This window comes from Mauremys mutica, chromosome 14 (genome assembly GCF_020497125.1).
Source record: "Mauremys mutica isolate MM-2020 ecotype Southern chromosome 14, ASM2049712v1, whole genome shotgun sequence".
NCBI classification, from domain to species: domain Eukaryota; kingdom Metazoa; phylum Chordata; order Testudines; family Geoemydidae; genus Mauremys; species Mauremys mutica.
In genome coordinates, this window is record NC_059085.1 from 35,935,881 (window position 1) to 35,961,052 (window position 25,172).

The 25,172-nt window shown below is 38.4% G+C and overlaps 1 protein-coding gene across 4 annotated transcripts in view; it reads right to left on the minus strand.

The window, feature by feature from the left end:
* Positions 1-214: 214 nt before the first annotated feature.
* CMC2 (C-X9-C motif containing 2) overlaps positions 215-25,172 on the minus strand; it is a 40,863-nt gene continuing 15,905 nt past the window's right edge. For 2 of the 4 annotated variants that reach the window (XM_044987304.1, XM_044987305.1), the window contains 4 exons: positions 23,871-23,937; positions 21,577-21,647; positions 8,678-8,749; positions 215-447 (listed from right to left, as the gene is read on the minus strand). In XM_044987304.1, the coding sequence (XP_044843239.1) occupies positions 361-447; positions 8,678-8,749; positions 21,577-21,647; positions 23,871-23,907 (267 nt within the window). In that variant the 5' untranslated portion in view covers positions 23,908-23,937 and the 3' untranslated portion in view covers positions 215-360. Of the gene's footprint in view, positions 448-8,677; positions 8,750-21,576; positions 21,714-23,870; positions 23,938-25,172 lie in introns of all 4 variants that reach the window. The other 2 variants (XM_044987308.1, XM_044987306.1) reach the window with 1 other exon arrangement.

Sequence of the window (25,172 nt, forward strand, 5' to 3'; positions counted from 1 at the left end):
GAAGTCTAGCTCAAAATCAATAGGCCTAAAAATTCATGTCCAACTGTGCACCACGTCTGTGTGCACTGTTACCACGATTGCCTGGAGAAAGAGGACATTGGTTGGATTTCAGGCACACTTAGAGTGCTTTCCCTACAGAAGCAGTGACCCCTGTTTGAGAAACCCTGACTAAATCTCTCGCCAAACAATTAAAGTATCTTGTCAGCAATAAGTGTAAACTTCAGAAATTTTTATTACAAACATTAGCAGTTGAGTAAATAGCATTTTATATCCAAGTGCATAGAAGACAAAACAAGAGATGTTCCTTCAGCTTTCAGCCAAATGTCCATATGATGTATAGCTGTCCAGCTGCAACATAGCTCAGCTCTCAGAGTGTTTTGAAGCATTAATGAGCCTCTGACGCATCTCTTCAGCATGTGCCCGGCTCTTGGCTCGATTTTCTTGGTACTGGAAGACAAGGAAATAAATGAATAATAGATCAATTATGTCACTAAATTTAAAATGCAGCACAGGTTTATCACTTGGGAAGAAAACAAGTGTTTTTGCTTGACAAATTATTAAGTTTGTCAAGCGATTAGAAAAATTAATTGAGCGATTAATCGCACTGTTAAACAATAATAGAATACCATTTATTTAAATATTTTTGGGTGTTTTCTACATTTTCAAATATATTTATTTCAATTACAACACAATACAAAGTGTAAAGTGCTCGCTTTATATTTATTTTTGATTGCAAGTATTTGCACTGTAAAAAAAAGAAATAGTATTTTTCAATTCATCTAATACAAGTACTGTAGTGCAATCTCTTTATCATGAAAGTTGAACAAATGTAGAATTATGTACAAAAAACTGCATTAAAAAATAAAACAATGTGAAATTTTAGAGCCTGCAAGTCCACTTAGACCAACTTCTTGTTCAGCCAATTGCTCAAACAAGTTGCAGCAGATAATGTTGTCCGCTTTTTGTTTACAACGTCACCTGCAAGTGAGAACAGACTTTCGCATGGCACTGTTGTAGCCAGCGTTGCAAGATATTTACATGCCAGATGCAGTAGAGAGAGTCATATGTCCCATCACGCTTCAAGCACCATTCCAGGGGGGACATGCGTCCATGCTGATGACAGGTTCTGATCAATAACCATCCAAAGCAGTGCAGACTGATGCACATTCATTTCATTATCTGAGTCAGATGTCACCAGCTGAAGGTTGATTTTCTTTTTTGGTGGTTCAGGTTCTGTAGTTTCTGCATGTGAGTGTTGCTTTTTTAAAACTTCTGAAAGCATGCTCCACATCTCGTCCCTCTCAGATTTTGGAAGGCACTTCAGATTCTTAAACCTTGAGTTGAGTGCTGTAGCTATCTTTAGAAATCTCACATTGGTACCTTCTTTCCATTTTTCAAATCAGCAGGGAATGTTCTTAAAATGAACAACATGTGCTGGGTCACTATCTGAGACTGCAAAACATTAAATATATGACAGAATGCGGGTAAAACAGAACAGGGGACATATTATTCTCCTCCAAGGAATTCAGTCACAAATTTAATTAATGCTTTTTTTTTTTTTTAAACAAAGTCATCAACATGGAAGCATGTCCTCTGGAATGGTGGCTGAAGCATGAAGGGGCATACGAATGTTTAGCATATCTAGTACATAAATACCTTGCAATGCCAGCTACAAAACTGCCATATAAAAATGCCTGTTCTCACTTTCTGGTGACGTAAATAAGAAGAGGGCAGCATTATCTCCAGTAAGTGTAAACAAACTTGTTTGTCTTAGCGATTGGCTTAACAAGAAGTAGGACAGTGGACTTGTAGGCGCTGAAGTTTTACGTCGTTTTGTTCTTTTAGTGCAGTTATGGAACAAAAAAATCTACATCTGCAAGCTGCACTTTCACAACAAAGATTGCACTACAGTACTTGTATAAGTTGAATTGAAAAATACTATTTCTTTTGTTTATCATTTTTACAGTGCAAATATTTGTAATAAAAATATACTTTGATTTCAATTGCAACACAGAATACAATATATATGAAAATGTAGAAAACATCCAAAATATTTAATACATTTCAATTGGTATTCTACTGTTTAATAGTGCGGTTAAAACTGTGATTGTGATTATTTTTAATTGCGATCAATTTTTTTTAGTTAATTGCGTGAGTTAATTGCGATTAATTGAAAGCCCTACAAATTATGCTTGCACTGACAATGTTATTTTCATTATTTCATGTTTGTATTGACTCAGTTTACTTTAAAATTAACAAAGGGTCTGTTTCATAATAAAGAGCATTTTTCTCAGTCTGAAATGAGTACAAAAACTGAATAACAATTCTAGTAAGAGTACAGCATACATGCTTATGGAGGAAACTTATCTACCAAGCCATCTCACGGATGAGAAATATAGCTATCTTTGGATCACGAAGATACTTAAAGAGGTGCACTTGTGCAGAATGTAAGCACCATGCCAAGGCACTGCTCCAGACAATTCCTCCCTAATGATAAGATGTAGATGCAGAAAGTAGAGGAGCCATCCTGGACATGAAGTTGTCCTCCTTGTAACTTAAGTATCTGTGATCCACACATATGCATTTCTAAGCCAAAAAGATAAGACAGCTTTATGTTCCTGCTGGTATATTTTGTCAGGCAGATGATGGTTATAAATTAGGCTTTGAAGGATTAGATTTTATTGGTAACTGTCGGGAAACATCGATTTCACCACACACATGGGTTGACGAAAAAATTATTTTCATTGATGACTGAAATTTTCAGATAGGCAAGGTAACAAAAATACTGTTGGAGCACTTAGTTTGATTTTAAAATATTTACTTTGTATATCTGGACATGTGATGATGACAATTTGTGTTCTGTTATAAAGCTTTAACTTGTTTAATCTCAAAGAATATTGTCATTAAATAATTACTGTCTGATCCTACCCTCAATTTCCTGCAACTGTGAAAATTTAAGTCGAATAGAAAAAAATGCTTAAAAACAAACATCGCTATTATCTGCCAAAATTATAAAAAACAATCTAATTCTGCCTAGCCTAGTTATAATATTCCTTTAGCAGCCCAATGGCTGAGCAACACATTCTCTCACAGCATTCTGGACGTTAAGAGAAGCCAGCCTGCTAGGACACGCCATATTAACAGAACCTCCCTGCAATGACATCTAAAGCCTTGTTTTCAGCTTAAAGGATCCAATGATCATGACCGGATGCCTGACAATGTCCCATTCCAAAAATTCATCTCTCAAGTGTTACTGTTGATCTCAGCTGAGCCAGAAACAAATTGGAAGTTCATGCAGTCTGGAACAAATGCACAAGAGATTTGGCCATCTTCAGTGTCTTGGATGACCACAACAGACAGTCTTGGTGACTAACATCAGAACTGGCAAGAGCTCAGTAAGCTCATGTAGGAAATTGTAGCCTACACAATTCAATTCTCAAGTTCATTTTATTCCAGGACATTCATTCATATTTAAATAAATTCCAGACATGTCTGATGATATGGCACAAATAAGACCACACCTAGAACGCTGTGTACATTTCTGGGTACCCCAGTGCACAAAGACTTGATACATTTCAGGAAAGAAGAACAACAACAAAATCAAAAGACTGCGGGGTTGGGACAGGAGTGTCAAGGCATTAGATATAATTTCTTCATAAATCAAAACAGCATGATTTAGCACAATTACAAAACCAAGTAAAAGTGATAGTTCTCTGAATATCTGAAAAGTATGAAGACCAAAAAGGGGGAAATCGATTAGGATGACTAAAGGAGCATAGTGGAAAGAAAGTGAACAAAGGAAACTTTCCCTTATTCAGCCCTCACTTTCCTAATAAGTCCTCAAAGGTCTCAATAGAGAAAGACTCAACTGTGCAATAGTCTGCCAAAGAAGTGATGAAAATCCTTTCACTTGAGGAATTTCATACTAGACTAGACAATGTACTTACAAGTATACTTTTGGGGATAATCTTTAGCATTAACAGGAGTCTGGACAACTTGAGTTAGGTCTTTTCCATCACTGTTTTCTACAATTGGGCCCAAACTATTTTTATTTTCGTGTTAAATTTAGAAAAATGCAGTCTGTTTTAAGCAATTGCCTGCATCTGCAATGTTTTTCTAACTTTCAAAGAGCAACAAACTGTTTACTGCTACAATAGCTTCCATACAGCTGTAAGTCTAAGTATTGCCAGTTTACTGATATACATTTTAAAAGCAGATCCACAGACTACCAATACCTAATTAGAAAGTGCTTAGAGGCAAATATTTTTTTATATTTCTTAAACTCAGTTCTGGTCTACACTAGACAATTAGGTCGTTCTAGCAACATTGGTCATGGCTGTGAAAAATTCACACCTTCCCGAGCAGTGTATTTAAGATGACCTACAACCTGGTCTACACTGGGGGGGGGGGGTTGTGAGGGGGCGTCGATGTAAGATATGCAACTTCAGCTATGGGAATAGCATAGCTGAAGTCGACGTATCTTATTTCGACTTACCTCCTGTCCTCATGGCACGGGATCGACGGCCGCGGCTCCCCCGTCAACTCCGCTTCCACCTCTCGCCCTGGTGGAGTTCCGGAGTTGACGGGAGCGTGTTCAGGGATCGATTTATCGCATCTTCCAATATAAACACACACTGGGTGTCAAGGGCCAATAAAAAATATCCAAATTTTCTTTGGATGCTGTCCTTAGAAAGAAGGATCCTCCCAGAATTTGCCTCCACAACTAGTAGTGCGGCAATAGGTCTTAACAACAAAAGCATTTTGGTTTGCCCCAAAATAAGATTTTGATTGAAGTGAAGTGCATTTATAACCACGCAAAACGTCACACTGACTGAGATAATATTACATGCAAGTGATATTTGAACAGTTTCAAACCACTTTGTACATGATTTCTCCTTGTGTAAGATGTATATTTCCACTCACAAACATCAAGGGACTAACACAGCTTCCTAAATGAACAAAGACTAGTACTAGAAGAGTTACATTTTAAAAAGCCAACACCGTTTGAGTAAATTTCAAAGATTTTGAAAATAGAAAACTGGGCCTACTTTATGACAGAACATTGCTCACGTTTACACCTGGCTACCACCTAAGAAATCATGGACCCGGACCTCATTTGAAATCAACAAAACTCCAACCCTGAAGTAAACTATGGCAAATAGTATTCCCCCACCTCAAGTACATATTTCTTTATAGCATATGGTTTATATTTAGCTTCCCATCATTGTATGCTATTTGTATTTTTGCTTAAGAAGAGAAGCTTTGTTTTTAAAGTACATTGTTCCTGATACTATATGCTTATCATTCATGTTGATAAGACACAAGAAAAAAAAGTAGTATTTTCTGGTGTGGTACTTAGATTCTGCTGGTTCTAAAGTACATACTAATTCACAGATGGGCTTTTTTCTGTTTTTTCCACCCATGTATATTCATTACAGTAATTTCAAATAAGATATTTTGAAATTGCTAACTAATTACACCAACAAGCTTTTGACCCTTTCAGGAAGTTGCAGTTACACTATTATATCACTGTAGCCATAATTTAAGGGAGCAGATACTTCACAGCCGTTTTTCTTTCAATGGAAAAAAATTAGAATTGTACTGGAAGATTGGTAAATTATATATCTCAGTTCACCTGTGTCTAACCTTTACATTGCAATGCCTCTTGATATGCCTTTACTGATGTTGATAAGAAATCAAGGAAAATATTGTTTGTATGTTTACATCTGTCTATATCCTATACTCAATTAGCCTTAAGGTCAAAGATGTGTATACACTGCATGGAACGAATCAATATTTCCTGTATTGTCCTCACTTATCTGTCCACGTTTTGATGAATGGCCAGCAATTGCCTAATGTAAATCAGTGTAACTGAACTATTTGTGTATGCATGAGAAGTCGGTAGTTAACTTCAAAGCAAAGGTTGTTGGTTTAACAATGGAGACTCACAAACTTTCTGCATTACCTATTCTTTGTCAGGAAAAACCCATGCTGTGATAGTAACCCTCATTGAGTTACTTTCAACTAAAAATACTGGACCATGGGAACAATCCTGCTATCTCTGATTCATTTCTGGACTGCTTGAACTCTGGCAGGGAGAGTTCTAAGCATATGGATTCCTAGAATTGATTTCTGGGAAGCCCTCAGGATTTATGAAAAGGATTCTAACAGACTCTGAATCTATGTTTTAATCTCTTTAATAACTCATTTCTTTTCTTAGTCAATTAATCTTTGGTTAGTTTACTAAGGAGTGGCTAACAGCTGTTTTTGGTGAAACTTGGGGTGAGTGACTGGTCCTTTACGACTAGAAGAACCTAATGTGTGGTGTTTTTTGCATTTAATAACCTTACATCATACAATCCAGGTTGTCTGGGTGATTATAAGGGACTGAAATGCTAAGGAGGCTGTATGTGACTCCTTGGTAAAACTAATATAGTGATCCAGGGGTGCACTTTTGTTACTGGCTTGGTAAAACCTAACTGTAGAATATACCACCAGTTTGGGTGTGTCTGTCCTGTTTTCTGACAGCTTGTCCTGAATTTGGCATTCTTAGCTGTGACCCACTCTAGGCACCATGACAATATCTATTCTTATTTTTTCATACTTTTATTTTGCTGAGTTTGTATTATAGTTTGAGAAGGTTTTTTAAGGCATGCCATTAGAGTTCAAGCAGATGAAGTGGCATTCTCACAGATTGATAATGCAGGGCAAGCTATTCTGGCTGTTCAGTATTTGGCTTTTCAAAGCCACATTTTCAGAACATGGCCACTAACTTAGCACATATAATTCTACATATGCACAATTCTGCATTCTATCATTTGACACTCACAAATTCTGAATATACCAGTTCTCTCATCCAGGCATGATATTACAAGTGTAAAGATCAGAGTGGATCCTGTTGTCGGGGCGGCTCCAGGCCCCAGCATGCCAAGCGCGTGCTTGTGGGGGCATGCTGCAGGGGCGCTCTGCCAGTCGCCAGGAGGGCGACAGGTGGCTCCGGTGGACCTCCCGCAAACGTGCCTGCGGATGCTCCACCGGAGCCGCGGGACCATCCGCAGGCACGTCTGTGGGAGGTCTACCGGAGCCGCGGGACTGGCGACCGGCAGAGCGCCCCCCGTGGCATGCCGCCGTGCTTGGGGCGGCGAAATGGCTAGAGCCGCCCCTGCCTGTTGTCATAACTGGGCCTACAAATTTACCCTAATTCTAACCTCAACTGTAAACTGTAAATGTTACAATAACTTATAACAACAAATGTTAATAGAAAGTAAGTCAAGTAGCTTTCAATAATGAATGTTATAAGCAGATGCAAGGGAACCAGACAAAGACTAAATTCATCTAAACAAAAAAATGACCCCAAATTTGGATCATAAGCCTACCCTGCATCTCCATGAGGTATGCCAAGTTTCAAAGCTAGCCGAGTAACCATGCAGATTTTGGAGCACTTAGACTCATCCTTGAAACACAAAGGGCTTCTTAACCCTAGCTACAGGAGAGTTGGTGCTCCACTATGATTATTAACTAAACTTTTTCATTTTTCTTTTATCTGCAGTACAGTATTGTAATGAGCAGAGTCCTGAGCAGGAATGTTATATCTATAGGAATCACTTAAGGCCCAATTCTGCGACTCACTGAATAGTTCACTGAAGCCAATAACTCAAGTAGTGCTCGACAGACAGAACTTGGTCATTCTGTTTCATGTTGTATAATGCACACATAGGTATCCTATGAAAAGCAAATACCAAGGAAATTTGCTTTATTTTTTTAAGCAGGAACAATCTGTGAAATGTTAATCAGTTTCTGTTTGGAAGCATTTTATTTTGTTAGAGATGCATGGGGGGTGGATTACATATCTGCCTACTTTTGGATCTCTAGAAAAGGCTCCTGCCTTTGGTATAAAAAAAATAAACACCACTGGAGTGGAAGAGGCACTATTTCTTTTGAACATGATGTCACAATGAGTTCTGTTTTCATGTGCACTAGAGCTGAATTAACATTTCTGCTGAAGAGGGACCAATATATTGTCAAGCTTAAAAACACTTACAAAGCAAGCAACTAACAGTGTAATTGCCAAACAAGAGTGTTAATGAAAGAGACCTTTCTGGGTGATATACAGAATGGAAAAAATACTATAATTATTTGTGAATCAAAAAGTACATAATGTACTTCTGAGCTATTTAACAGTGCTGCTAACCCAAAGTAAGGGTAGCAAGATAGAAAACAGATAATTACTGATTCAATTTTATGGAAGAATGAGTAATATTCTAAACTTTACTCAATGGTTATTTAACTAGTGCTTTATACAATATCAGAGTCTACATTTAACTGAAAAAGTATCAAAAAGTTAGGCCACTATCCTGCAACTGGATCCACAAAGGAGGACATCTATGCCCTTATGGCACTCTGTTGGCGTTAGCAGTGTTCTGCGCGAGCTCAGAGGTCTGTCCACAGGGATCCATTTTCAGGATTGAAGCCTACTACTGATTACAGAAATAAGACTGCTGACAGAGGGCTTTGATTCTGTATCCTTGCAAAGATGGGTCATAACCTGGTCTCTCATTTTGCACATACAATTTTCCATGCACAGACCTTTCTCACAACAAATACTAGATAAAAGACACAACTGCATTGTTGCTATCCACTTTAAGTGTTTCAGTTACATTTGAAGTTAGAACCTTACCTCCTTCTTTAAGCATTTCCGCATCTCACGGTCAAGGTCATTGCAGTGGCCAAAAAATCTCAAAAAGGTGTGCTAAATAGTTATGGGAGAGAAAACACAATTTGCCACGTTATGTACCGGTAATTCAAAGTTTCTGCTTGAAAAGTATTACAGCATCTTAGAAATTTATTTGTAGCATATATTGTGTTCTATTCTTCCTTTCACTTCCTCTCTTGTAGAAGTGTGCTGAGTTTCAAGAGAATTTATTCTATCTAAAAATCAGAGCTACTTCTATGGAAGCGTTGTTACTCAGTTACGGCCCAAACTTTGATGGTGCTTACCCTTCTGTTTACTTTACTGGGAATTGTTCAACATGTGTTAGGAGGCACTCAACAGATTGCAGGATCAGACTCTTAAATAAGATATACAAACTGAAGTCAGACGCGTGGCTTATTGACAACATATTTAAAGCATGTACTTATTAACTTTAAGGCCAATTCTGTAACCTTTACTCACCAAACAGTATAGCTAGTTTCAGTGGAACTGCTCATGTGTGTAAAAGTCTCTGGAACAGATTCTTCCGACTAGAGAGCTTTGCAACCATTGTGGAGGGGATGTGCTCAATCCCCAGGATAAGGCACAGTGTACACTGCTTTTCCTTCACAGCTCTAAGAGGTAAATCCAGAACTACAGTTTCACATTAAACTGCATACCATCCCAGCCACATAAGAGTGTGCTGCTTGTCCAAAATATCTGAAGCTGCTATACAGAGGGAGACTGGTACTACAGAAGTGGACATAGCCCAAAATAGAAGAGAAGGTAAGCCCCTCCAACCTACCGTTCAGATCAGCCCTAATTTCCCATTTCACCAAGCCCATGACTTGAGACTGCATTCACTCTGGTTAAGAGTCAAATCATGGCAATTTCTGGGGCTTCATATATATTTAAATCTTATCCCATTTTTAAGATACTGATGGGGAAACTATGGCCATTGTTCTGATTGATTCTCTATAGCTATCTTCCCCAAATAAGTCAAGTGTCTGCCATGAAAGTATAGCATCTAAAGTAAAAACTTTTTGAAGCAATGTCACATCAGCCAAAGTGCATTGTCCAAAAATATGCCTGCACCCCCTAAAAGTACCATTTTCACAGAATGATAATCAAGATGACAGTACCAAGTGGTTTGGCAGTAGAATGCTATATAAGGTCTTGGCTACACTTGCAAGTTACAGCGCAATAAAGCAGCCCCGGGCGCCCTAGCTCACTTCCCGTCCACACTGGCAAGGCACGTAGAGCGCTCTGACTCCGCAGCTACAGCGCTGCTGGTACTCCATCTTGGCGAGCAGAATAACGTTTGTGGCGCTCCCACTGGAGCGCCGTGGGGGCAGTGTGAATGAGGTGTTGCATTACTGAGCTGTGATCAGCCTCCATAATCCCCTTAAGTCAAGTGGCCACTCTTGTCATTGTTGTGAAATCGGCTGCAGGAATGAGGAAATGCCCTTTCAAAGCTCCATTTAGGAGAAGTCAGCTGCTTATCAGCTCGGAGAAAAAGCAAACATTTACTGTTTGTTTTGAGTGTGTGTGTGGGGGGGGGGGTCTGAACTTACAAGACAGCATGCTGACACACTCTCAGCACCCCAAAAACCCACTCTCTCTCCCGCCACATACACACAACATACTCCCTGTCACACTCCACCCCACCCGAAAAGTACATTGCAGTCACTTTCATGCTGGGATAGCTTCCCATAATGCACCGCTCCCAATGCTTCTGCAAGTGCCACAAATGTGGCCACACCAGTGCGCTTGAAGCTGTCAGTGTGGGCAGACTGCAGCGCTTTCCCTACTGCGCTCTACGAAGGCGGGTTTAACTCACAGCGTTCTACATCTGCAAGTGTAGCCATGCCCTAAGACACCCAAATTACTCAAAAACCTACAAAAACTCAGATTCAATAATACTTGCAACTATAGGCTAGACTGAGTCTGCTTAGTCCACCTTGTGCAGAACACATCCGTAGCAAAATAGAATGTGAAACAAAAAACAGTACAAAGAGGGTTTGGTACACAGAGATGGCTCTAAAAAAGACTGGCCTTTAGTGTAAATCCCTTTATACCACAACTTGCTTATCCACGCCATTCAATATGGAGGTGCCATAAGGAGCACAGAAACTGAAAAAGTATGGTGAAGTCCACAGTATTTTAATGAAGAGCAATACATCTCTACTGAAGTATGCATATATTAGCCTGTATGTGTGGTATACAGAGACCATGTTAAATGTTGTTTTCAATAAATCAGGCTAGTAATTAGTTTTACAAAAATCAGCTTCTATGAAGAAAAAGTGTTGACTGTTGAACTCTAAGCTATTTACAATAGAAACCAGACACTTACTTCTCGTTTAAATTGTAGTAAATACTTTTATTTGCATTCCTGTGACTTATAAGCAAACATATGATTTACACATATGTGGGGTGGGATACCATTAATGTGTGTGTGAAATTTCAGCCAGAGTTACAAATTTCAGAGTTACAGACTCCTGGGAATAGGAAGGGGTTAATGAAGATGCTGACAGACACTTCACTGTAGCAGTGCTATAATTAATTAGTTTATACCTCTCTGTACTTAATAGGAGGACATCAGATGGCACCACACACAGCAATTGCATGTGATAAGCCCTCACTCTCCCCAATTTGTACTCTACTACAAGCAAATCCTGCTTTAAAAGAACATTTTCATTTTAACTAGTACAGACTTTGTTTAATTCTTAACAGAATATACCCTATATCTGCACTTCAATTTTTGTGTGAGCTCTCATGTTAGCCTTACTCCATTCTTCCCAAGGTGCAATGCTGCAAGCTATCCACTCAACATGAATATTCTGCAGAGCATTTAAGATGCTGTAGTTTACTCACACCGTCACCTAAAGTCTCTTCCTTACATATAAACATTTGGTTCATGGGGTTTCTAACTAAGAAATTTAGTTGACAGACAGAATTAATTCAATAAATTTGGAATGGTAGGCTTTCCAAGAGCCCTATTTAGGAGGAGGGAAGAAATTTGAAAATAAGTGTGTTATGCTACAATACCCCCCACCCCATATAGCCATAACATAATCCCTTTAGCAAAATGAGTTATCTTTATTGTGAATCACGTGAACATACCAATAGCCAACCCTCCCTGACTCCGTCCTGCAGATTAAGTAAAATATGAATGAGGTCTGACTATCACAAGTGAACACTTCCACACACAAATGGTAAGAAAATTCATAGGTCATGACTGCAATTGTTACCCTTAACTCAGCCCCTTTATGTTTAGAACTGGACATTACAGCTTACCTCACCATTATAAAATACCACAACAGCAAACAACTCATCACACAGTATAAAAGGGCCAATATTTAGCACATAAATTAAGCCTTCACAGGGATGTAAATTTGTTATAGCACTAGATAGTTGTTTACAGTATATCAAAATATACAATATTTTACAAGTACAAAAATGTTATAGATTTACATGTATATTTAGATACAGTGCATCATCCAAGTGCAAATGTGCTTACTGTATATATGTACATACATGGACACTGATTATCTTCCAGAAGCTTTAGTCTTCCTGAATTAGAAGAATTCAAAATTCATTTTTTAAAAGTAAATATTACACTCCTCTTGCTAAAGTCTTTTAGTGTTAGCAACCATTTTTTCCAGTATGAGAAAGAGCTAAATTATTTCTAATGAAGTAGCACAGAAATATTCCCATGCAGACACACTGATTTTCAAAGTTTCCGCCCAAATGTTTTACAACTTCTGTACAACCATACCTGCCCATTTAGAAATCCAAGCATTATTTTGCAGTTAGTACATTTTAAGTATGAAACAAAAGAAGGCTTTGAAAAAAACAAAACAAATACACCACTACCCCAATATAACACAAATTCGGCTATAACACGGTAAAGCAGTGCTCCGGGGGTGGGGGTGGGGCTGCGCACTCCGGCAGACCAAAGCAAGTTCGATATAACATGGTTTCACCTAGAACACAATAAAAAATTTTGGCTCCCGAGGACAGCGTTATATCGGGACAGAGGTTCAACTATTAACCAATATAGATTTTTTGACATGGTAAAAAAATATTACAAAACTTCAGCACAGATTCATATTTTTGTACGTCTGTATATATTTTTGATTGAAACACATTAATACAGTAACTCCTCACTTAAAGTCATCCCGGTTAACGTTGTTTCATTGTTACGTTGCTGATCAATTAGAGAACACGATCGTTTAAAGTTGCGCAATGCTCCCTTATAACGTTGTTTGGCAGCCACCTGCTTTGTCCCCTGCTTGCAGAAAGAGCAGCCTGTTGCAGCTAGCTGGTGGGGGCCTGGAACCAGGGTGGACTGGCAGCCTCCCATCAGCTCCCCTAAGTTCCCTGTGCGGCAGCTGCCCAGCAGGCTATCAATTGCCAGGAAGTTCAGGTGTCCCTCCCCCCACTGTCATGTGCTGCTCCTGCCCTCTGCCTTGGAGCTGCTTCCAGGAGCCTCCTGTTTGTTCTGCAGGGGAAGGGGGCGGGGGGGGGAGAAGAAGGGTGCTAATGTCAGAGTGTCCCCACCTGGCTCTTGTACCTCATCTCCACAGAGCCGGGGGCGGAAAGGAGGGGGACACGACAGGGCTCAGGATGGAGGGAGCTTGCTGGCAACAGCTGCTGTCTCAACTTGATGATCTACTTAAAAAGGCAGTGTACTTAGAGTGGGGTCAAAGTACTTAAAGGGGCAATACACGCCTCTCTCTCTCACACACACAGTGTGTATCTCTGCCTCTCTCTGCCATGCTGTATCCCCTCCCTCCATTCCTGCTGCCTTGTAGAGCATGAGGCTACATTAACAACAATGTGTTAACCCTCGAGGGCTCAGCCGAGTGCTAGTTCATCATTTAGCAGCAAGGCATTCCCTGGGAAATATCCCACCCTCTTCCACCCTCTCAACCAAGCTTCAGAATCATCATTGCTGGTACAGTATTAAATTGTTTGTTTAAAACTTATACTGTGTGAGTGTATATATATATATGATGTCTTCTGTCTGGTGAAAAAAAATTCCCTGGAACCTAATCCCCCATATTTACATTAATTCGTATGGGGAAAACTGGATTTGCTTAACATCATCTCGCTTAAAGTAGCATATTTCAGGAACATAACTACAACGTTAAGCGAGGAGTTACTGTATTAAAGGTAATCTCAGAATGTAGTAGTAGCACTATATATTCTCAGCCTTATTTAATTAAAGCATGTAAGTGTGTGCTAGGTGCCTCACAACATAGATAAAGATTGCATGATCCCTGTCCGGAGGTGCTTACTAATTTCAGACCCAGTGCAACAAGGGGAGTTACAAGGCAGAGAAAAAAGAACAGGGGTAACATCAATAAGATGATGTGCTTACTCAGTGAAGGCTAGTGTATAGCATGAAGGAATAACAAAGCGATTTTTAAACATATAACTAAGATACGGGATTTATTTTATTTCTTGTAGGCATCATACAAGGATTGAGTCTTCAGGAGGGATTTTGTGGAAAAAGGGTAACGGCCTCATGGACTGGCTTGGGAAGGTCATTCTATTTGTGACTCCTGGGGGAATTCAAGTCAAACAAAATTAAAATTGTGCAAAATTCTACATATTTTATTTGTCAAAATAACACAATATAATCACTCCAGTTTCAATTATTTTGGTAATTTATTTCAAAATACCTGTCAGCAAGTATGTCAACAATACAGACAACAGCAAAAAAGATTTCCCCAGAAGTAGAGAGTTAAAGAAACACCTACAACAAGTCATTTCTAGTGGTGGGGTGCTGGAGAGGGCTGTGTGGGGCCCCCAGAGCCCAGACACCTGCACTCCCATCCCCCTAGAGCCCAGCTGCAGGGCACCCCCTGGCCCAGACACCCACAGCCCCTTCCCCCGGAGCCGAGCCACATGGCACCCTCCAGCCCAGAAGCCACCACCTATGGGGCAGCCCCCAGCCCAGACACCAGCACTCCCAGAGCCTTTACTCCCCACAACTTCTTTACCATCTCTCCAGGGGACATGGTATGTTGCAGCCCTGCCCTTCCTCACCCTTTGCCAGAGCTGGCTGGGTCTCCCAGGCCCTCTCCCATCCCAGGAGAATGAGGATCAAAGAGCTCAAAGAGCGTACAGCCCCCAGCACCACCATGCTGGGTGCTCCATTCACTGCAAGCTGCGTTCTGCAGAATCCAGCAGCCCCTAGTGGCGGCCAGAAATTCTGCGGGGAAAACAGGGAATTCTGCAACATTCTGCATTCTGCAGCGGTGCGGAATTCTACCAGGAGTAAAACTTTGTGTAGAAGAGCTGCAAGAAAATATGGAGACAGCTGTGTGAGAGAAGGGGACAAAATAGCCCCCAAAGCTGGCAACACTGGCAGAACAGAGTGACAGCAGTACGTGAAGGCTGCAGTAGCTGAATCTAGTGCCTATCTAGATAAAGGCAGAGCAACATGGGGGGAAATATTCAGAAAGAAAGGGATAAACCAAAGAATCTAAGAAAGAAAGAAAGAAAGAAAGCCATCTCAGCAAAAATATATTATTTTAATGGGAAAAATAAATAAAGCCAAAAAAAGATTAGAGGATGACTATTGTCAGTCCTCTATGGGGAACACAAAAAAAGTGACCAGAAAAAAGTGAAACCAGTGAAGAAGAAACGGCATGCCACAAGATGTCTGGACACGTTCTCTCCTCAACAAACTTCATGCTCTTTCAGATTCATCTCCCCTAGTACATGTTTCCATAGATCTAGTATGAAATATTAATGGGGAGCAAGACATTGATAGGAAATTATACTCTGTCTGCTTCTGGATATTGCAAACAAAGAGGGGGGGAATGAGTAACATGAAGCTAGGATAAGAAAAATGTTTCATATAAAATGTCACAGTTTCTCTTTAAGACTGCTTGCCTAAATTATTCTTGTTTCACAAGTGAACCTTTTCAGGTAATGTGCACCTCACTTCAGTTTGAAAGATGCTATTGTACACCCACAGTATTATTTTATAATATAAGTTCACTATATGCTCTGGAAACATAGGAGTGAGAGCAAGCTAAAAAAGCAGAATTATTCTTTCTCCTCTCTTCCACAAGCAATCAAATTTACTTGTCAAATAAGACTGATCATAGAACATATCTTGTTAACTTCTAAATGTGTAACATTTCAGCTTCACTGTAATATGAAAAGGCTGTAGTCATAAATGACTAACTGTTAATTCAAAGAAAAGGAACGGTTCTATCAGAGCTGCAAGAAAGAGCTGGATGTAAGTGTGTATGTATTCTACCAAATTAAAGCCAAGTTTGTTAGCCATCTGCAGCATAATCAGAAGGAAGTGTCATGCTTCTTGCTGCAAAGGCAAAAAGAAATCAAACAGTTGCCCAAAGGGTGCAAGAGAGGCAACACCTCAACTCTCAAAAGTGAGACTATGCCTGCTGTATGTATGCACTTGAGCTATTTCTTTTCTGGTGCAGCATCCTGCCAGGGACTTCATTTGGACAAACAGTAATGAATCCTGCTCTTAAGACTTATAAGTAAACCATCCGCAAGCCCAGCTGAGACACAGAACAGCAAAGCAAAGCTACAAAAATAGCAAGAGTGACAGGATGACAGACCTGAAGTTAATGTAAAGAAACTCCCCTCAAAGTATATTATTTCACTTGGAGCCAACCCTTTATGGAAAGTTAGAGGAGAATTTAGAAGGTCTCAGACGACATGAAATTGATGAGAACAGATGAGGTAACTAGGAAGACATCAGATTTAGTCAGCAAGTATAAAGATTTTGAAATCAACTTGTTTTTATAGATTCAGAGAATGATTGAGGTAAATCTGAAATCCTGGCTTCATAGCATGGAGTTAAACAGCTTATCGGACCAAGCATGTATCACCAAATTAATGGATATTGCTGACGAAGACGTGCAATAGAAAAGTAGGGTATATTCTTTAGTCATAGCTTGGCATGGAATTTGACTTACACCTGTTTGAGACTTTCGTCTTGGTCTCTCTTACAATTATTTATCAAATTTCAAGAAACATTCAGAAGAAATGCATTGTCAGGATAAGCTGAGATGGCTCTCAACTAGACCTTTACATTATCTTCTTTCATATCCCATGGAGTCTTGTATTCGCACTAGAGACTGATTACGTTCATGACAACTTCTTGAATTCTGAGATTTTCCTTACATTTTAAAGTATACTTTGTTGAGATGTTTTGGGATCCACTATCTATATAATATCAGTGGTTTTCAAGTTTAGTGAGAGCTATTATATTTAAACTCCTTGAAGCTAAAGCACAGCAATGGACATTGTGTCAGTGAAATTAAATTCCAGCTTGAAAAGAAATGTTACTGCTTTAAATCTAGTTAACATGGAGTCTGCAAAGAGAGTAAAACATCAGCTTTTTTATGGGTCAACTTATGGAAATTCAGTTTTTCCAGGATGGGTGTCACTCACTCTCCTAATAGTGAAGTGCTTGTAAAACCATATGTTCTATAGCTGACAGCTGCAAGAAATACAGGCCTTTTTAAAGCTCTCACTTGGCACAACAATAGTTTACCTTTCAAAAGTGTCTAAGGTAACACTGTACAAATAGCATGCTTGACAGCTTCTATTCAATAAATATGAACTTAGTACAGTAGACATGTTTCAGGTCAGCAATGAAATGCATTTAACTGAGTTCTGTGGAGATGTTTTCCCACACTGCCCAATTCAAGTTATCACTTTTAAGAGTATTGAATTCAGCTACATAGAAGCTTACACTCATGGCGTTTTAGTTAAGTATTGGCCAGAGTTTTCAGTGACTCAGTCACTGAGGGTAAAGTCAGTGAAATCTGACATTCCAAAGTAAGATATTTCAATAAATTATTTTAAAGTTTAGATAAAAAACATCATTTCCTTATGACTGAACTCTCTGTGACAGACATTTTCTCTTCATAGCGGAAACTCTAGAACGTGCAAACACCTCTCTTTTCATAGTTATGCACAAAGCTGAATGAACCAATTAAGTCCTCCTTCACCCAAGGAGAAATTGTCTTTCAATCAAACCAAGAACACATTCTGAAAAAAATATAATCCTTTGCATCAATTTATTACCATTACTCTTAGTCCTTTAGTAGCTTAAATAGGCAATGAACCCATTCAAATCACTGTTGCCAAGGAGTTCAAGTAGAAGAGCATATTCAAATCAAGTCCTTTCTAAAGTTCATGGACAGTTTTATTAGGCATACTGTGCCAACCTATACAACATAAAATTATAAGAGGAAAGCAGGTTAACAATAATTCCAACAATGAAAGGAATACAACAGGATTCTCTGGTCAAAGCTTATTAGCCAAATCAGTTTACACACCACTAGGCAGAACAAACCAAACTCATTTTCTTCTCCCTCACCCCTTTCACCTGCATGCTATTTACAGTATTTTATTTAGGTGATTACAAAATCCAGACATTAGGATTCTGCAGTGTCTAAATAAAAATGTGTTTTGGTTTTACTTCTACTTTCCTATTAAATGTGAGCAGCTATCATTTTATTGGCACCCTCCTTTGATATTGCTGACATTGATATGGAGAGGAACTCCCTACCCTGGTTTTAGTTATTAGGAACCTGGTTAGAATCCTACTTGTTTTTAAATTAACTTGGATGAGGAAAACTGTATGCCCATGCAACACCTCAGACTACCCCTAGATCATTTAAACTGCACAGACAAATAAGGCTGCAGAATTTGGAGGAAATGCAGAGAAGATACCCTGGACATTCCATTCCAATTTAAGAACTTGCAGCTATTCTAGGCAAGGCTCCCTCATGATAATTCAAGAGTTTAGAGAGAGCACAGGAACAGAAGATTTAAAGAGAGCATACTGTGGTCAAGTAGTACTATGTGAGAACTTGAGTAACAGATTCCAATGGACTAGGGCTTTAAATTGATGAGCAGGGACACAAATGAAATGAAGTTGGGGCAAATGGCTGTCTTTAACAGCAATTATCTGTTCCTACATACAGTATAAAGGTAAAACTTGTATGGATATTAATGAAGTGTGCCCTTTAGTACTGGAAGTTATCCTCTAAAGGGCTGCTAGAGAAATTTGGCTGACTATCTAGATTATGAATGAAAACTAATCTCTTGTGTTTAATGAGCTAAATTATGGAGGACATGAGTCACATTACTTAATAAGTAGTTTGGGATGATATTGCTCATGGAATTGTTCATGTTCCCATGAGGGCAGAGTTAGAATTATGATAGTGTCAAAGAGTTTACTACACAATCCCCACTCATCATATGAAACAGCACAGTGCACATTTGGGCACCAACAGAAAGTTTTCAGCACAAGTAAATTTCAGATTATCTCTATTTTAAAAGGCAGATTGAAGCAATAATCCAAAAAAGGAAAAGTTACCAATTTTTGTAGTTTTAGAGTGTATAGTTGCCACAACATTGTTTACAGAGACTCTACAGCCTGTTAACCTATTCCCAAAGGGCAAGATTCTGATCTCTTATTCATGGTGAGTAATACCTTTATCATGTGAGCAGTCCCATTGAACGCAAAGAAGCTATTTGTGGAGTAAAACACCATGAATAAGGCTATTATCAGAAGGACTTTATCAGAATCTGGCCCAAAACGCTTGAGTCAGACGTCCGCGTCATCACAAAGGAGGCCATTCCTTAGTTTATTTTCATAGTGGAAAGATATGACAATCTTATCTGTCCTCATTTTGGTGCAATTAAAACGTGCAAATTATGTACAGTGTATTAATCTGTAAAATATTCCTGTCCATTTTGCTTAATCTTTGTGTGATTGATTTACAAGTAAACCAAGATACACCACCAAACAGGAGAATGGTTGTACAAACTTACCGAAAAAATCCCTATATATGCTATATCCCAAAATACACTATAACAAAATTGCTTGCATTGGACAGTATGTATTGTTTACTGCAAACAAGGCCAAAGAACCTGCCTGGAGTAGCTGTTGTCCCCTCACTAAACCTCTGACAGCAAGAAAGGAGGAAATCCACATACGGATGAGTCCAGATCTCACCAGATTTCCTAGCTCAAACTCATTTTCAGGAGGAGATCACACTTTTTTATTAGCTTTAATTAAAATATGTACTTATAAACTAAAAGTTTGAAGTACTGGTGCCTTTATTGTGAACTAGAGTCTTACTATTTTGAAACATGAGAATGAAATAAAATGAGCAGGGTTTTTAAAGTAACCACAAATTATATATGGTATGTACAGCTGAAATAGAGTAACCAAAAGTTCTTTCTATATTTTAAACTTTCAGTACTATTGTAATGATTTCACATAATTTATAGCATCTTAAAGACATATGAAGCCAAAAGAATGTCAATGGAATAGACCCACACTCATCTATTGACAATGTATCATGAATTAAAACTATTCCACTAATACTTCATATCTGAAGGACTTCAAGACCCAATAGGATTGTTATATAAAGGCTCAGACCTTTCATTCTCAATTACAGGTCTACCAACATCACTTTACAGAAGTGGCCCTTGACCATTTAAATACAAATGGCTATTTATCAGTTCTTAAATGGGAGTGCCTATTATGCCTCTTCACATCTTAATACAAGTGCTGACATGATGCAAACATTAATTTTTGTCCATCAGAACATCATGTTCTGACATAGCATTATACTCACACTGCTAGTAAAAAACACTTAAAACTAAGTCTGTACTTAAGATATTTTGTTGTGATTTATAAATCACAGCCATTTAAAAAAATTCTGTTGATTAAATGATCAAATTGAAAATCACATTTATCCAAATATTTTGCACGTACTAGAAATATAAGTAACATCTAGGGATTACAACTAAAACTAGCTGAACAAAAAAAAATCTAGCAGTTTGCTTTCTATACTTGATTAATTGCTTAGTCAATTTCACCATTTCCCTTCAGTGTTCTTTCAGAGTAGATTAAAGTTCTTATCAGTCTTAATTGTGATCCCAATACCTTCTATGTTACTAGTCCAATTCAAGTTTATGCAGTTTTAAATTTAACATTTTTATTTCTGAAGCTATTTAAAAATTCAAGTAGAAACATTAAAGGAAAGGAGATGAATGAATTTAGTAGTTTCAATAAATTCTAAAGCAACAGATTCCATGAAACATCACATTTGAATCTTTGCAACAACCTGAGATGAAGATATTTCATTCAATGTGTAATAGGGCAAGCCAATGTTTTGCTCATTAAGATTCAATATTTAAATTTACTCTTTGTCTTGTGAAAACAATTGAAATTAAATTGACTTTTTATGTCTTGATATAGAAATACTTCTGCATGCAACACTGATTTAGAGTAAAACCAACAACTGGGAAAATAATTTAGCAATGATATAGCATACAGCAGATACATTATTTAGTTTTTGAATATAGATGACCCTTCTACATTTAAGATTTACAGCACAGCCAATGAAAATGTAAAGAGTTTTTCCAAGTAGGTGATCTCAACTTTCTACTTGCTTGAAAAAATGAAAGACCTCTGAGCCACTTCACAGAAATGTGCTAGATTATATATTTAGATGGTGCTGGTTGATCCATATTAAAAATATAGAAGTCTAACAGCAGGTCTCATTGAAATCCCAGCAACTGTTTAAATTTTCAACTCTCCACACAGTGGGTGTCAGGCACTCTGCATTTTCTTATCACTTTCAATACGCCTAGAGCACCTACTTTCAAACAGACTGAACCATCTGCCTCCTGGATGGCAGGAATATGGTAGGTTTAGTGCATGTGTGACAGATGGGAGGAAGAACAGCTCATGGTTGTTCTGCCTGAAGGGGAGATGTCACTCTATGACGAAATAATATTCTCACTAATATACTGACACTCAATTCCCACACACAACTTGTTTTACTTTTCAAAACTCTTACCTCTTTGTGACACTCTTTGAGCAGATTGATAACTAGGTTACATTCTTCACTGTGCAGGTGAGGAGACAAGTCTGGATGCATCTTGAGTTAACGGTAGCTTGTGCAGTTCATGGACTACAATTTGAAAAATGTTCCACCTGCAAATATTAACACATGAAAGTTCATCTTAAAGTCTAACACATCTCCACTTAGGAAGTCCTTGCAGTTCACTAATAGAAATAACTTAATTTTAATCAAAACCAGAACATAGTGACAGCCCAATTTGTTTATTTAGGTTATAATTTGATTTAACAAAGTAGGTAGTTAAAAATGAAAATGCAGCATATGCCTCTGCCTTTCTGTTATTCATTTATGGACTGCCTACATGATTAAAGTTAAGCACACACTTAAGAGCTTTGTGGGATCAAGTCCCCCTATGTGTTTCACAGTATTTGGGAGTTGAAGATGAAATAATCTTTCTCCTTGCTGCTATCCGTTCCTCCTCCATTTTCTAGCTTCTTTAGTAGAAGGTAAAAAAATAAAACTATGGTCTATTTTCACTACACGTCCACTACCCATGTGGGTATAGGGCAGTATACGTCACCTGGTATTCTGGTATTTCTATAGTACTTGGAATCACTGGCTTTTTTATTTGTGCCTACGTATCTGAGTTAAAATGCAAAATTTAATTAACTGATCTTGACTGACTGGAGATGGTGGTGGCAAAAAGGGTCAAATTTTGAGTAGCTAAGTTACACTGATATGCTTTGGAAGCTTGTCCCTGTACTTCACTTAGAATTTTGGCTACGCAACACCCACTGCTTTAACAGGAATCACAAAATAAAGCCTTTTGCAATACTTTTAAAATTTATCCCAAGGGATTAACAAACACAACACAGCAGAAAAATTAAGGCCGAACAGTCATCCTTAATAACTATTGTATCTGGAAGTTTTGCAGTGCATATGGTATTTCAAACAGTAGTGTCCTTCAGAAAGCAACATCGTCTTTGTCTTGATCCAGCAGGGAAGTCCATAATCCCCTGTTTCTATTACACTGGGTCCAGTCCTACATTGTGCTGAGCAACTTCAACTCCAATGAAATCACTGGATGTTAACCAAGTAAAAATACTATCCCTTTAGAGATATTAGAGGAAGAGAGTGGTGGGATACGTTGGGGTGTAGGAGGAAATCACTGCATAATACTAGAGAATGGCACACAGCGAGACTGGGGGCGGGGGCATAAATGGGAGAAGAAAAGACAAAGAAACTGAAGAAGAGGTAGAGAACATAACGTGAGAAAAGAGAAAAAGCCAGTTATGGTGGTATCAATCCAGCACCTTTTAATCATTTCATAGATAGACTTTTATCTATTTTATTCAAAGATTTAAAAGTATCTGAAGAAAGATTAGTGAGCAAAACCACACACATCCAGAAGGGTGCTAGCATATCAAAACAGAAATGAGCTTTACCCTTTGGTGGACACAGACACATTCTGATTTTGTTTAGCAACTACGGTACTACAAAAATGTACTTGGTGATTAAGAAAAAAAATCACATCCCAAAAATAAAATACTGTGTATTCAATTTAAAATTTCTTGTTAATTATAAAATAGTTAAAGGAATCTTATTAAGGCCACACTTTAGGTTTTGTTAAAGTGCTGTAACAAAATTAATATTAATACAAATGCTCACTGATTAATTTTAATGTAATGAACAGTTTTGGGAAGGGGATTTAAATATTACCTCAAATTGCTTGCAATCCAAATGAACAGTGTCATGCTAACAAAAATAACAGTAACAATCAGCTTTTTTGTCTAGAGTGCAAACTAAATAGCAAAATGATTAACACAAGTTATATTTGTAAGCTTTTCAGCTCTAACCATTCCCATTAACATAGCTACCGCCTCTCACAGAGGTGGATTAACTATGCCAACGGGAGAAGTTCTCCTGTCAGCGTAGCAATGTCTTCTCTAAAGCGCTACAATAGCACATGGTTTTAAGTATAGACCTGTCCTAATAAAAGGGTTGCTCTAAAATATTTATCATATCTTAGCTAAAAGTGTCTTCGCTATTAGTTACTAAAATTACAGAGAGAGTTAATATATTACATTTGACTACAGTTATGTTTATAACTTGGCACTTAGCAGCACTTTTTTTCTTCAAAGTGCCTGACAAATATTACTTACATCAAAAAACTTCGATTTTTAGAGGCTAACGTTTGCAGCAAGTAGTAAATATCAAGATCATATTTGCTACATAAATGTGTACAATAGGAAAAAAGATAAGACTTCTAGAGAGGTTACATGAAAGGATACTAGCTCCACTCCAAGACATGTAATCATCTGAGTTCATCTTTGACAAATCCCCAAAACAACAGGGAAACTAAAAATAGAAACCCATAGTGAATTAGCAGGTAGCAAGTGTTATTCAAGTGGTAACTAAGGGCTTGTCTACACCACGCAGCTTTTAACGACAAGGAAGTCAGTATGTGTAAATGCTCTTTGTCAGCACTTCTGCCAACAAAATACTTCCAGCCCCCCCGAGCAGCGTTAAGCATTGTCGGCAGGAGCATTCCGCGTTCACACTGCCACTTGCATCGGCAAAACTCTTGTCTTTCGCAGGAGGCTTTTTAAAGTACCTGTGAAAGACAAAAGTTTTGTCAACAATTTTGCAGTGTAGACATATCCTAAACCTCATTATCATCTACCGTATTTGCACAACACACTTTGATTAAAGGTGATCTAAACAGTTGACATACTGAATTCAAATACATAATCCACTGACTGAAGTTCTCTATTTAAAAAAATAGTTCATTGCTTATTAGAACGATCTGGCCCGTAGAATGCTACAAGGAAATACAAATTAGATCATCCCCATTCTAGAAAGAGACTTTCATGTCACTTCACACCTTAAGAAATAAATGTTGATAACTGCTGTTCCTACTGCACACTATTCAACAGCCAGAAATTTGGCAAAGCACATGAAGCTAAACTAAACTTATGTCTGCACTACAAACATCTGCTGGCATAGTTACATCGATTGGGGATGTGAAGAAGTTTTGATCCCTGACATAGCTGTGCTGGCAGAAGCCCCTAGTGTAGACACAGTTATACTGGCAAAACTATACTTGTACTGGTATAGCTTGTTTTGTTTGGGGATAATAATATAAACTATGCCAGTGAAAGTGCAGCTTTGCAAATACAACTGAGTCTACACTAGGAGGGCTTTGCTATATAGCATATCAGTATAGCTACACCACTGACCTGCTCCATGAAGAGACATGACCTAACACCGAAGATAAATAATCTGTTATGAGAGGGGCCCTCTGTGACCCTAAGAGCATCCCAATGCCACAGGGCAAGGGGCTTCCTGGTATGTAGCAATGTGTCTCAACTGGCCTGACCACCTTTGTGTGCACCCCACACACTGCTGTCATGATATTATTTAGAAGGTGTCTTGTATCAAAAACTAGTAACTCACTAATCATTAGTATTCTCGCATGCTGGAAAATATGCCCCTCAAATGTATTTGGCAGACAGTGCCTAATCCCAGTGGGTCCTAGACAAAGCAATGTTGTTTTGCAGGCTTGACTACAGTCTCCAATGTAAATGAAGGTA